General features: G+C 34.9%; 1 protein-coding gene across 1 annotated transcript; it reads left to right on the top strand.

The window, feature by feature from the left end:
• The first annotated feature begins 3,067 nt into the window (after positions 1 to 3,067).
• Positions 3,068 to 12,044, top strand: LOC132562422 (leucine-rich repeat-containing protein 74B-like). Its single transcript, XM_060227168.1, has 12 exons — positions 3,068 to 3,218; positions 4,335 to 4,546; positions 5,550 to 5,657; positions 7,017 to 7,110; positions 8,252 to 8,301; positions 8,785 to 8,866; positions 9,665 to 9,750; positions 10,188 to 10,382; positions 10,582 to 10,671; positions 10,992 to 11,252; positions 11,482 to 11,567; positions 11,879 to 12,044. The coding sequence occupies exons 1-12, from the start codon at positions 3,068 to 3,070 to the stop codon at positions 12,042 to 12,044; spliced, it is 1,581 nt and encodes a 526-aa protein (XP_060083151.1).
• The last annotated feature ends 1,000 nt before the right edge of the window (positions 12,045 to 13,044 follow it).

Genomic DNA, 13,044 nt, shown 5'->3' on the forward strand with positions numbered 1-13,044 from the left:
TATCTATTAGGAATTAAAGAACGGTAACTCCAAAACGAATGTTTTATTTTGAATGTGTGGCTCGACGCCCCTGATAACCATGGCGGTTTATACAGTATTAATCAGAATGCTAAGAATGGACCGGTCATGATTGTGTCAAGACACTTTACTCTAATTGCTCTTGATGACAATATGATGCAACGTACCTCCCATATATTGTTCAATGAGGTTGTCATATGGTTCAAAATGACACTTGGTCAATAAATCAAAACAATAATATATCACGTTTGAAGAAAAACACTAACAAAAAAACCCATCGGAATGAAACCGTATAAGAGATCTTCTATATATTGATACGTTTAATTATGACAGTGGTTAGAACTATTATAATCATTTGATTGTAAAACAAATAATCACACCCCTTATAGATATTCTGAACCCTTTCACGTTTTTATTTGATTTAAGTCATGATTGAAAAATTACGGCTCTAAGTAAAGACATCAATTGTTTATATTCTTGTAGCTCTTCATATGATAAATATGATTGCTCTTTCTATCACATAACATGCTTTTCTTTTAGGTTAGCTAACCCGGTATATCTTTTCATTTCTGCTTAATTTTCTTTTCCAGTTTATGAATGTATGAGATTCCAATGAACTACAGACGTCCAACTATCACTACTGATCAATTCATATACAACACATCAAATTCTATTGATAAAATATCGATCGAAATTTCAGCCGGAAATGATTTTAAAAACCTTACTTTTTGTGGCAGTTTTTAGACAAACAGAGCTTGCTGTCATTTCAGAATTTGAGAGTTAAGCAAAATCTCTGCTAAAGATGTCGTCACCTTAACAGTACGGTAGTGATGGCGTGATATTTGTTAACAAGGAAACAGCGACGACATGAACACCACCAAAATGGCTATTCCATTTGACGAATCACACTAATGAATTATAAAATCTAGTTAAAAGCAAGTTATAACCGAAATCTGACAGCAGTTTGAACAGAGGAAGTATATTGTAAATATCAGCATGGACTGAACTGTCTTTTTAAGACATCTATGACCGTGGTAGATTACAGTTTAGATGTTTGCATTTGAAGTTTTGTCTTTTATATTGACCATGAATGCCATAACAAGAAAACATAATGTTACACATATATTATTAAGGAGGGAAACATTTAAAGCAACAGTAATACGATATACATATTTATGTAAGTACGAAAATAATATTTTGCCACGCGCTGTTAATCTTCTGAGCCAATGTGCTGTAACGTGTCTTTGAGACGTCGGGAAACCCAAACAAAACATTACGTGACACTATTATTCAAATATCCCGTTAAATGCCCTACCTTGACTTACACAAGAAAAGGGACACTGGGAAAGGTCTAGTTGTCAATTCTAAACTTAATTATCCTATTGTCCCATTTCACAGCGAGTGAGGCAATATTGCGTTACTAAAGCCCCGACATTACGTGTTTCAAAATGCCTTCTATTTCACTGGCGATACAGATTATTTACATTAAATCCCCTTGGTATCATGGTATATCTCTTTTATTTTCCTCTTTATACAAAGAATTGTTTCGCGGCCAGTTTCTCTTAAAGTATTGAACACCGATGGTATTTTACTTGCATTATATCTTATTACAGTTTTTAAATATTGACCTATAAAGAAGAACTCAGCTGGTTTTAGTCGCCAGACCAGTCCACCAGTTTTTAAGAGAATTGTAAACAACGGTGTGGACTTGACATTTCTCAAGTGACACTGTCTTATGGTCATTTGGAATATTTCTGTGATTATTATTCCGGACAGTGCTTAGTTTTAAGGAAACATCAAGTGGCAAAGAGCACACTACTCAAACATGTGTGACAAGGTAAGTTAAATTATCAATTATAAATCAATGAGAAATATTGTAATTTTAAAAACTTATTTCAATTTTATCACTAGTATCTTTATACAAAAACAACCATACAATAAAAGGATGTCAACATAATCATAATCCAAACTCAAAATCAATAAAACTTGGACAAAATATGAACAGAAGAAATATTTACACAGAGACTCATCAAAAAAGTACAAGGGAAATAAGACCAGGCCCCACTTGTATAAAACATCTCAACTTGAGATTTCCTCAAGTCGAGATTTTCCTCTGCCGATATCTCCTCAAAAACGGCTTGTATAAAATTTTCTCAAGGAACAAGAGAAAGTCCTCGGCTGGGATGTCCTGAAATTCCTTGAGGAATTTTCATACAAGACATTTTCAAGGAGATATTAGCTGAGGAAAATCTGGACTTGAGGAAATCTGAAATTGAGATATTTTATACAAGTGGGGCCAGGTACTTTGGAAGAGTAAATATATTATGTTTCGTCGACGACACCCGCCATGTAAACCTTGTCCAATCCAAGTAAGCAATGTCACGGTCTCAAATGAGAACTAGATACAAACCAATGGAGCTAACAGACAAACTCACGTCCACGATCGCTATACGATTTTGTCCTTTCAAAATGTAAATAGAAATGGTTTTATTATAACAAGTTAGTAGTTTTCATATCCAGTTTTCGTTAACTAGAATCAAACTCATTGATTCATCAATATGATGTCGAAGGGAACTGTCAAAATGTGGTCGCTTATAGAGGTAATTTTAACAGAATTGGTCTCTTAATGGAGGCAGTCTCTTAACAGATTATTAACAGTTGGGGTTTCTAAACATACGTAGTTACTCAACAGAGTTTGTCATTCAACAGAAGTGGTTTCTTAACAGAGTGGTTTCTCAACAGAGGTGGTCTCGTCAACGGAGGCGGTCTCTCAAAAGAGGTGGTGATTAACAGGGGAAGTTTCCTTAATAGAGATGGTCTCTTTGCTGATGTGGTCTTTTAAGATATATGGTCTCTTAGCAGAAGTGTTTTAATAGTGGTGGCCGCTTTACAGAAATGGTTTCCTCATAACGTATAAGCTGGGGTTAGAGGTGGCGGTCATAATAAATTACTACTTAAGAGTACGTGTCTTCCTAAGATTTGATCATAAATTATGTTTACAAATAAACTAACGGAAATGCATACCCTTATTTGGTAATAGTCACTCCTTATGTTAAAGACTTATCTGCGGAAACTCAACTCACTCCCACTGATCTGCCGCCATGTTATTCCCCGGAAAACCAGACTGATCCAACGGAGAAAAACCGAAGACTGTCCAATGCTACTTCCGCCTTTATCTATAGACAAATCGGACTCAGACGGTAAGTGTGAACCTTTGCTGCATGGGTACCACCTGTTTCCGGTATCTTCATTCGAAACACATCGATACTTTTCGGCGTGTTTTCCGAGATTGCCGAAAACAGCCAAAAATGACGAATACGAGGCTGATGGACTTTATGTTTAGAAAAATAAATTAATTTACTAAATATTTCCATAAATCAAACATAATGGAATGAATTAAACCATGAAATAGAACAAAAAGACATAAAAAAATAGCCAGGAGACAATGAATTGTGCCAAAGATAGGTTATGTAAAAGACATGAGTACTTGAATTACATTTTAAAATTCAGTATAAGTTTGACGCGTTAATGAATCGATAGCATTTGGTGTACAAATTACCCTCACGTAAACCACACACTCTAATTTCATGAGTCAGTGTTGAAATAACCAAGTGTTTGTTTGTTGTATGTATGTATGTGTGTGTGTGTGTGTGTGTGTGTGTGTGTGTGTGTGTGTGTGTGTGTGAAGACCTTAACGACAAGACAAATTGACCTTTATTTATAATGGGGAGTAAAGGTGTATAGACTAGCGTCTCACGTGCACCTGACAAACCAAACCTTCCGTCCCCAGCAACACAGGGCCATTCAATAGGTCGTTTTAATTGTTCTAAGTTATCTGTATAATGTGACTACGTAAAATGTTTATAAATTGACTATTATACGATATTCTTAGGTTTTGGTAATGTTAGAACCACACCGAAAGAGTTGAATGATGTCAAGCTCGGCTTGATACTTAGACTAAGTTTATAAGAAATTTTACTCAAATTTTCTTAGTTTCCACGGCATAAGAAGGGTAGGGGAGGAGGCAAGATTTCGAAAAACCTTATAACTGAACGCGCCGAGCGCATCACATGCTATTTCCATTTAATTAGCCAATAAGATACGCCACTAATCAACATATCAACATCTTCAATATATGGAATACCCCTCCCCGCATTTCTCCCCTCCTCCCCCTCCCAGTTTCTCACGCCATTGTTTTTATATATGATGATGATGTTTTTGTTGCAGTATCCACTATTTATTTAGTGAGTGAGTGAGTTAGTTAGTTAGTAAGTTAGTTAGTCTTTTTACTGTCGCTTTTTTGCTTATATTTTCAGAAGAGTTAAATTTTTCGGAGGATAGCGACACGTTGACCCCAGAGCCAAGACCCCCAGAACTGACAGGGATAAACGTTTACCTTGCTGCATGTAAAAAGTACAACCTCGATCCCATGTCTGCATTCCAAAGACAACTCAGTGGTGAAATAGTATCTTTAAGGAACCAGAACATACGTGGAAAAACAGCTAAGGCCATGGCTTTAGCATTGGTGGTGAATATGACCTCTGCTATTTACATATACCTTTAGTTGACCTTGGAATAATAATAATAATGATATACAACATTTATATAGCGCACTATCTATTTTGAAAAAATACTCTAATGCGCTTCACAATTACATAATAATCTTACTACAAAATTTACAGAACATGTATAACACAGTAATCAACATATGTAACACAGTAACCAAATCAAGTAAGTAGTGGTGAAAGTATGTATATACAGGACGTCTGCGTGAGAGTCTAAAATGCAGACGTAAACAGGTGGGTTTTAATATCCCTCTTGAATTTGGCCAGGGATTTTGACTTTCTAGTAGCAGATGGTAAGCTGTTCCACAAAGTGGCCGCTACCTTTCCAAAGCACCGGTTACCATAAGTCCCTCTTTCGAGTACGGGTAACTAGGCGTGCTGCGGTGTTCTGTACCCTCTGCAGGCGGCTCATTAGTGTATCAGATACACCAACGAGTAACGCGTTATCATAGTCTAACCTAGAAGTAACAAGAGAATGTACCAATGTCTTGCATGCATCTGTGGTGATGAACTGACGGATACCCCCAATGTTTCTGATTTGGTGATAACAGGAACTGGCAATTGAGTTTATCTGTTTCTCCATGTTCAGAGCGCTATCAAAGTCTACACCAAGGTTTCTCACAGCTTGGACGGCCTCAATAGTTGAATAAAGTGGAATAAAGTCCAGTTATTTAGTGGAAAGCTGATAAAACCAAATATGTTCAGTGTTTCATCTCTCGTGATGTTTAGGGAGTTTTTCCTTTAAAAAAATCATGTTTTTGAAAATTATATACATTTTCTAAGGTTGATACATGGACAGTATTGTTAACACAAATCACATTAGTAATCGAGAACCCGAATTTCAGAATGTACATGGTTTGTTATCAAGATTTTGCAGTATGTATGACGTAATGATGACTTTGAAACAACGCCGCAAATGTTTGAAGTTTTAAACCATTTTGAATATGCAAATAATTTGTGTTTAAGGCAAACCACAGTGTGAGCAGTATTGACCTGGGAGGTAGTGATCTAGGACAAACTGGCATCGCGTATTTAGCAGAGGTTTTAAATGACAACGCCAACATTACAGAAATGGTAAGAAAAAATGTTGCCATCTCAATAAATAAATGAATAAATAAGAAGACTAAGAACATCATATGGGTTATTATATATAGTGTAATTTAGGATTTTTCACGTTGAAACCTCTAATATGCGTACCATTTAAGACAATTATTACGATAAAGCCTTCAATTAATTATACATGAATTTCAAATTAAAGCGCAAACGAAATGCAGAAATATCCTTCATATAAACTAAGATAAGGATATATCTATGTATGCGGAAAACCTCTGTTTATCTATCTGATTAGTACATATGATGCAACTCTTAATGTAAAAACGGCGCTTAATGTAATAATCATTACAATAAGCGTTGCAACGGCTACGCTTAATGTAATAAGGTTATTTTTATTACATTAAGCGGTGCAATTGTTATGTCGTTTTGGATATTATTAGGGCCCCACATCGAGATGCGGTAGTCCTATAGGAATCACCCTGTTCGTCGGTCCGGCTGTCCAGCCGGATATACGGACGTCAGCACTTTTGTTTTCCGATGATAGCTTCAGTTATTATTAGATTAATGATTAGAATGACATCAAACCTTGCATGTGGCTATAAAAAAACAAACTTTACCTTATTTTCCCCAGTAATATATGTAACAAAACAAATACTTTCCTTTAATTAAAGAAAATAAAACTGACTGTTTTCAATTTAAATAAAAATTGAAAAAATCGGAAAATAAACAATGTGGGACCCACAATAATTCATACATTACCGCTCGTAGCGATGACATTGCGCGTGCGCATATTCCGCGTGTGTAAACATGGCAGACACAGTACAGACGTTCACCAGTCGCTCCCTTTTTTCCCAATCATGCATCAGGCCAGTTCTGAATTCTTACGTTATAATTGTGCGTCGTATCGTTTCTAAACTAATTATTCCTTCTAATAATTTCCCAAAAACTGAATGTTTATCACAGGAATACCTCAAGTCTACGGCAAGATTTCGCAAACAATGTTTGTAAACAAAAACTTACCGTAGACATATCTGCATGTGCTTCCTCTATAAGTATAAACCTCAACTCTCGCGAGATCAGGTCATGAACTTTCCGACGTGGTTCGGCAACAATCGTAATTTCGATGACGGCGTGTTTAAAATGGGGGTGTGTTTACAAATAGCGAGTTTAAACTGCTCATATGTCAATACTTTATGCAAAAAGTCATGGTAACTATTGTTTGAATAACTTGATTTTAACTACATCTTAATAGAATATCTCAATAATTATGTGTGATTCTACACTAAATTTTTGGTGAATGTTACGGCTATATTGGGGCTTTAAGCGTAACGGTCGCAACGCTTAATGTAACATATCAACATATCTGTCTTTCTTTTCAAGAACCTAAGTGGCAGTAAACTGATGTCACGTGGACTTCAAATAATAGCTGAGGTCATGAGGGAAAACAGAACGCTTCGTTCACTGGATTTGTCGGGTAAAGTTTTCTCCTGTGTATTGTATTCGTGGGAAACATTTTCAAAAAAAAAACTATAGTACTGTTTAATGCCAAAAAGTACATACTTCAAATTTAAGCATACAGAGAATATCCCCCAGCATGCATTGCGTCATTCCCAGTATTGCATTCTGAGTTAGATTGCCGTTTCGGATGAACGTCAGATATACACAAGGGTATTTTGTGATTAGGATTCAACATGACATTATATTGGAACTAACTACCGCTTACAGGATTTAACAAGAGGATAAAATGTTTCGATGGAGTACCTGTGCAGTTTTAATCGATATCAAACTAACAATATTCAGAAACATATTATACAGACAAATGATCAGTAATGTTGAAAGTTCATTTCCTCAGACAATGAAAATGAACAGATCTATATGTAACTCGCATCACACAGAAGTTTTAGGCAGTGTTTGCATATATACAGGATATAAAAGCGCCATGGATTGTCCTTTTTAAAATCTTATGATCCATCAAGTACTGATGATTTTGCAATACGACAAAAATACTAGGTTAGATTCTTAATGGTAAACATACTGTAAGAATACACAAGATACTAGTGAACATTTCAATACCAAATTTAAAAAGAATACAACAATATCGAAAACTAAGCTTTCAATAGAAGAAAACACCTGCATACAGAGGAATAGCAACATTGGAGAAACCGTTTCCTCACTCAATGGTGTCCGGGAACATTCGAATAACGTCACGGTTCAGAATATACAAATGCACTTGCTGTTCGGGAATTATCCGATTTATGAAAATTACGAGATTTATCGAATTATGGGACTAGTTCACCTCCCCATCTAGATTTTCTCACGACCACATTAGCCTTTCCTCATTCGCCTCCAAGACTTCAACATTTAGGCCCTTGGCATCCATGACGAGTCCTAGAAGGACGAAACAGCTGTATAATTCATTTTAGTTCATTGTTCACTAGTGTGTCTTTTACACAGTTTTTGTCCATGGCATGTTTAACTCACCATCAAATGTATGGAAACAGCGAATAAGGATTTTAGTGCAGTGTCATCATTATTTTAAGGTTATGTTATTTATAATACCCACAAGAATTTTTAATAAAGTATCTTAAATGTTTTTTTTAACTGTTTATTTTCAGATAATGGTTTTACAGAAAAAGATGCCACTTACTTGAAAGATCTATTGAAGGTAAAATTACTATTTTTCAGTCAGTGTTGTCTTGCTTGATATTTAATATATAATATTTACATTGAAATATACGAAATCAAATTATTTGTATTTCTCTGGAACAATGTTCTCGTCAGCGCTACATTTTCAAATTGAATTTTCATTGAAGGTTAAGTTTGTTCAAATTTATTTTCCAAAATTTGAAAGATTAATGTTAAATCAGATACGCATATCAAGTGAATAGCACAGAACTAAAACCACAAGTCCAATAATTAATTAAACTGAATAACACATTAATTTCGTCCTTCAAGCGTATGTATAAAGCAAAATGTTGTTTCAAAAGGTATATCTCTAGCGTAACTTTTGATTGATCCAAGAATTTTTCAATCATCGTAAGTAACTCGTACAGTATATATAAGTATATTTATTTTTCTTTAAAAAAGACTAGATTTATACAATAAGAAAATGGTGAGATACAAAATATAATCCGTTTTTACGTTTCAGTCTCGTTGTATTTTGCGTCATTTGAACCTGTCCAAGAATACATTTGAGGAGAGTGGAGGTGTCCTCATCGCCCAAGGATTGGGTATATATAGATTATAATACAAGGCTTGTCTGATTGGAACATTTTCTTATCATTGTACGTGTACATCTACATTAAGCTGAAATAACGAAGTAGTTAAATCAACATACAAATAAGATAAACCGAATAACACTACAAGAATATCGGAGAAAATACGGATGAGTTAACCGAATCTTCATTCAAACACAAATGCGAGGAAACTGCGGTAAATATGAACAGAAGGCACATTTACTGACTTCTGAAAAAGTGCTTGAAGAATAAGATAAAATGTTTCAGAAGGGTAAGCGTCTTCTACTTCATTCACAACACATGCCGTTTAAATTTTGGTTAATCGAAGTAAGTAATGTAACGTTCCGAAATGAGAACAATGTCTACAGCAGCTAAATCACAAGGCATCAAACAAGGTACAATGACTAAGACTATGGAAATAAAGCCCATGATAAAATTTTATCATTATTTGCATCAGATAATTGCATTTTCTTAAGGCGATCATCATGAAAACATTTAAAAATTTATTACGTCATCCCAGCTATTTAAAACATATCGTCAGTTTCAGCAGAATAGTGACTATGAAATATCGAAAGGTACTTCATCAACATATAGATAATTGTAGTCACAGCAAAGAGGACAAGAAGAAAATGGTAGAAACAAATAGCAAGATCTCGTAATACGAACACAGAGGAATTTCAAGAAAACTATCGAAAATAAAATGTTTTCTGTTCCTTGTACATACTAGTATTGTTCATCAACCGCATATCACTCAGCAATTAAGAAGATAGATAAAACTTTTCTAATCTTTAGCTGAAAATACAACACTAAGAGTGCTGAACCTCAGTTGGAACCATTTGAGAGGAAAGGGAGCGTCTGCCATTGGTATCAGTCTAACGGTAGGTCCAAAATATTCGTAATATCAAAACATTTCATTACAGGTATGCCTTTCTGTATTTGTATCATTTAAGGATAAATTGACAGTTAAGTATTTATTTCTTAAAGAAGTACTTTGAATAATCTACATTCGATCAACTTTCTGCTGATGAAACTGAACTTAAAAGAAACCTATTCACCGCGTAACAATTTTTAGCGGTAGTTTCGTATTGAACATTAGAAAACCATGGAAGATTAGATGAGGGGGATCATTCCCAAAGTAAGGTCACTGTAAGTAGAAGTAGAAATCATTGACGGAGAAGCTTGAGTAAAGGAATAGACTATATGTTATACATCGGTATTCAATATCTCCAATTGTTCATATACTACCATACATTAGCAGTGTATCAAATTAAGGAACTTTCAAACAGTTTCTATAAGATGTTTTTTATTGGTATAGACTAACGATATGATAGAAGTCCTAGATATTTCATGGAATGGTTTTGACATGTATGCCTGCCATAGTCTGGGACAAGGTCTGGACAAGAACTCGTCTCTCCGGGAATTAGACATAAGCTCGAATAGAATAAGTCCCAGCGGCATAGCAAAGGTTCTGGAGGGACTCGAACACAACACAACGTTGACAATCCTAAAGGTTAGTCATAGATTAAGGTATACAATGCTATATAAAGGTGATTTATTTGTGGAACGTGTTAAATTTTACATAATTTACATACGTGTACATAATGAAAGAACTGCACACCAAAGTAACATCAGCAATTGGAGAGACACCAAACTATTTTTATGATGTGTATATTAGAAGGAACATGTTCATTTGTGTGTATGTGTTTCAGCTTGCATGCAATCCGTTGGGTCCAGAGGGAGCTCTGGCGGTGTTGAAAGCTTCATTGAACTCTCGCAATATCTCGGAGTTAGATTTTGGGGTAAATTTATCTTAATTGTCAATACACTTACTTCAAGACCTTAGCTCATAATGAAACACCAAACAGAACCAATTTCGTTTTATTAAGAAATAGAGAGAGAAATGTCATGTGTACAAGTCGGTTAGAGTTTGTAGTTTAAGCTTTGACGATTGAGATTTCTTTTTTTTCAATTTTTATTTATTTATTTATTCATCTATTTTTAACTTTTAAAAGAATACGAATTCGAGTGAAAGAAATCCCAACTACTACAAGCAGTGGTTGTTTAACCTTAATGTATTTTTCACCTTTTGGTGATCTTAGTGATTGTTTTCTTATTTCAGAACCAACCGGTGTCAGTGGAATTTGTAGACCTTTTAACAAAATTCCAATTTCACCGGGATGTTAAAGTTTATTACGGAAAAGTACTCTGCAAGGTCAAACCGGAAGTATGTGACGATACCATGTATATTCCGGGGAACCCCCTTATGATACTCTTTGAATTTATCAGGATGAAGAAACTGGACATCCTTGATGTGTTTAAAACCCTTGATGCCGATAGAGATCATTCAATAACATGGGGAGAATTCCGAATTGGAATTAAGGTATTACGCTTCCTGATTTAGCTGTTTTCAATACAGCCAGTGAGGATAACACAAAAATGTCAGTGATGAAAACACTTCAGTAGTTTCAAAATTGTTTTCTGAAGAAATAATAAACAATGAGAACGAAATTCATTGTATTCAAATTGATAGTACACCCAAATGAATACCACACTTCACTCCTAATGTCAATATGTCCAATCTCCAAACAAGATTATGTTTTCATTTCCAGAAAAGTCATATACCCGTGCGATCCAGAGACCTAGAACAGCTGATTAGAACAATGGACCTAAATAAGGACGGGGAAATCAGCTTCAGGTATCCTATTTATCATCAATATTAGGTGAAAATTGTTCATTGGAACTCCAGTGTATTTTAGGACTGGTGTAAACTTCGGACAAGCTTTAGTCGCTTTGTCTATTCATTAAATTATATCTTCCAGTCACTGTAGAAAATAAAACGTTTTCGATGTTGTATCACATGCATTCTTTCATATTTGAACGTAATGTTAATTGTAGAATAGTTTGAAGGTAACGTCTTGATAGATAGACAACACATCTATAAATACAGCAAAATACCGGTACATTGCGGCATTCTCTACATAAAAATGCCTGCTGTATTTGTTTCAGTGAGCTGGTCGTTGCACAAAAGTCGCACAACACTCGAGCAGAGAAATTATTGGCCGTAAGTCAGGATGCGTTCTACGACAGTACCATTGGACAAATTCATCGTGATCTCCAGACGTTTTGTAACGATACAAATGTCTTCCTAAAACGATATAAACTACTAGAATAACAGGATTAAGTTTCACCTGTAACGCGACTTCGACAAGAAGGCCATCATTTTGTCATTTGCAATAGTGACAACAGACACTGATCCGAAAATTGACTTGGTGAAGTGCCGTTTTCCCAGCAATTCGATGGCAGAGGATTATCCTTACTTTGTATGGTCATGAAGCGACATCAACGTTGTAACGTACGATAACAAAGCTTACAACAAAAATAACATTGCATGTAATGCTTTCTAAAACTACATATAGGACCGCAAATCTACATATATTAAAATCGTTTATCATTTTACATTTCAAAACTTCGCTTCTGTTTATATTGAAAATAGTGTGTTGTATTGGTTACAAATTATAGAGACCGGAATTTTATGGCGATCTTACAATTCCATCTCGTCAATCGCAGATCACTGAAAATGTATACAAAAGCAAAAGCTTGTGTTTTCAGATTAAGTTTTTGTTTGCGGGCTTTAAAACATGTTTGAAGCAAAAACGATGCCGTTTTCTTGGAAGTCATCATGAACTATCGTGGTTTTTTTGTACTTATTTTGTCTTAAAATTATCCAGTTTCACAATTTTAATAACATCCTCGAAAATACATAAAAAATAAATCCCTTTCGAAAGAAAGAAAATGTAATAATTAACGGGAAATATAATCAAAATGTAAGAAAGATGAAATTTTATAAAAAGGACTCGATTGACATTGCCTCAAATTTGACTCTAAGTTGAGCATTCCCCCATGTGACGAAGGTTTGGATTCAGTTTCCAGGATAAGACATATTATTGTAGTAAATATGTACTTTCTATCTGAAGTATTTTTGATTACTATAAACAAGTCTACTTTTGTTTTCTTAATTTTCACACATCGTGAAGTATCAAGAATATCTATCGCAGATCCAAATTAGAATCAGATTAAGCTAGGAAGAAAATAAACTTAGATATTATAAGAGTTCCAGGAATAAAGACCAGGCGTTCTAGAAGGGTAAATATCTTCTTGAGAATGTCGGGCTA

The sequence above is a fragment of the Ylistrum balloti genome, unplaced genomic scaffold (assembly GCF_031769215.1).
Source record: "Ylistrum balloti isolate Yb309-2 unplaced genomic scaffold, AGI_CSIRO_Ybal_v1 Utg369672, whole genome shotgun sequence".
Classification (NCBI taxonomy): domain Eukaryota; kingdom Metazoa; phylum Mollusca; class Bivalvia; order Pectinida; family Pectinidae; genus Ylistrum; species Ylistrum balloti.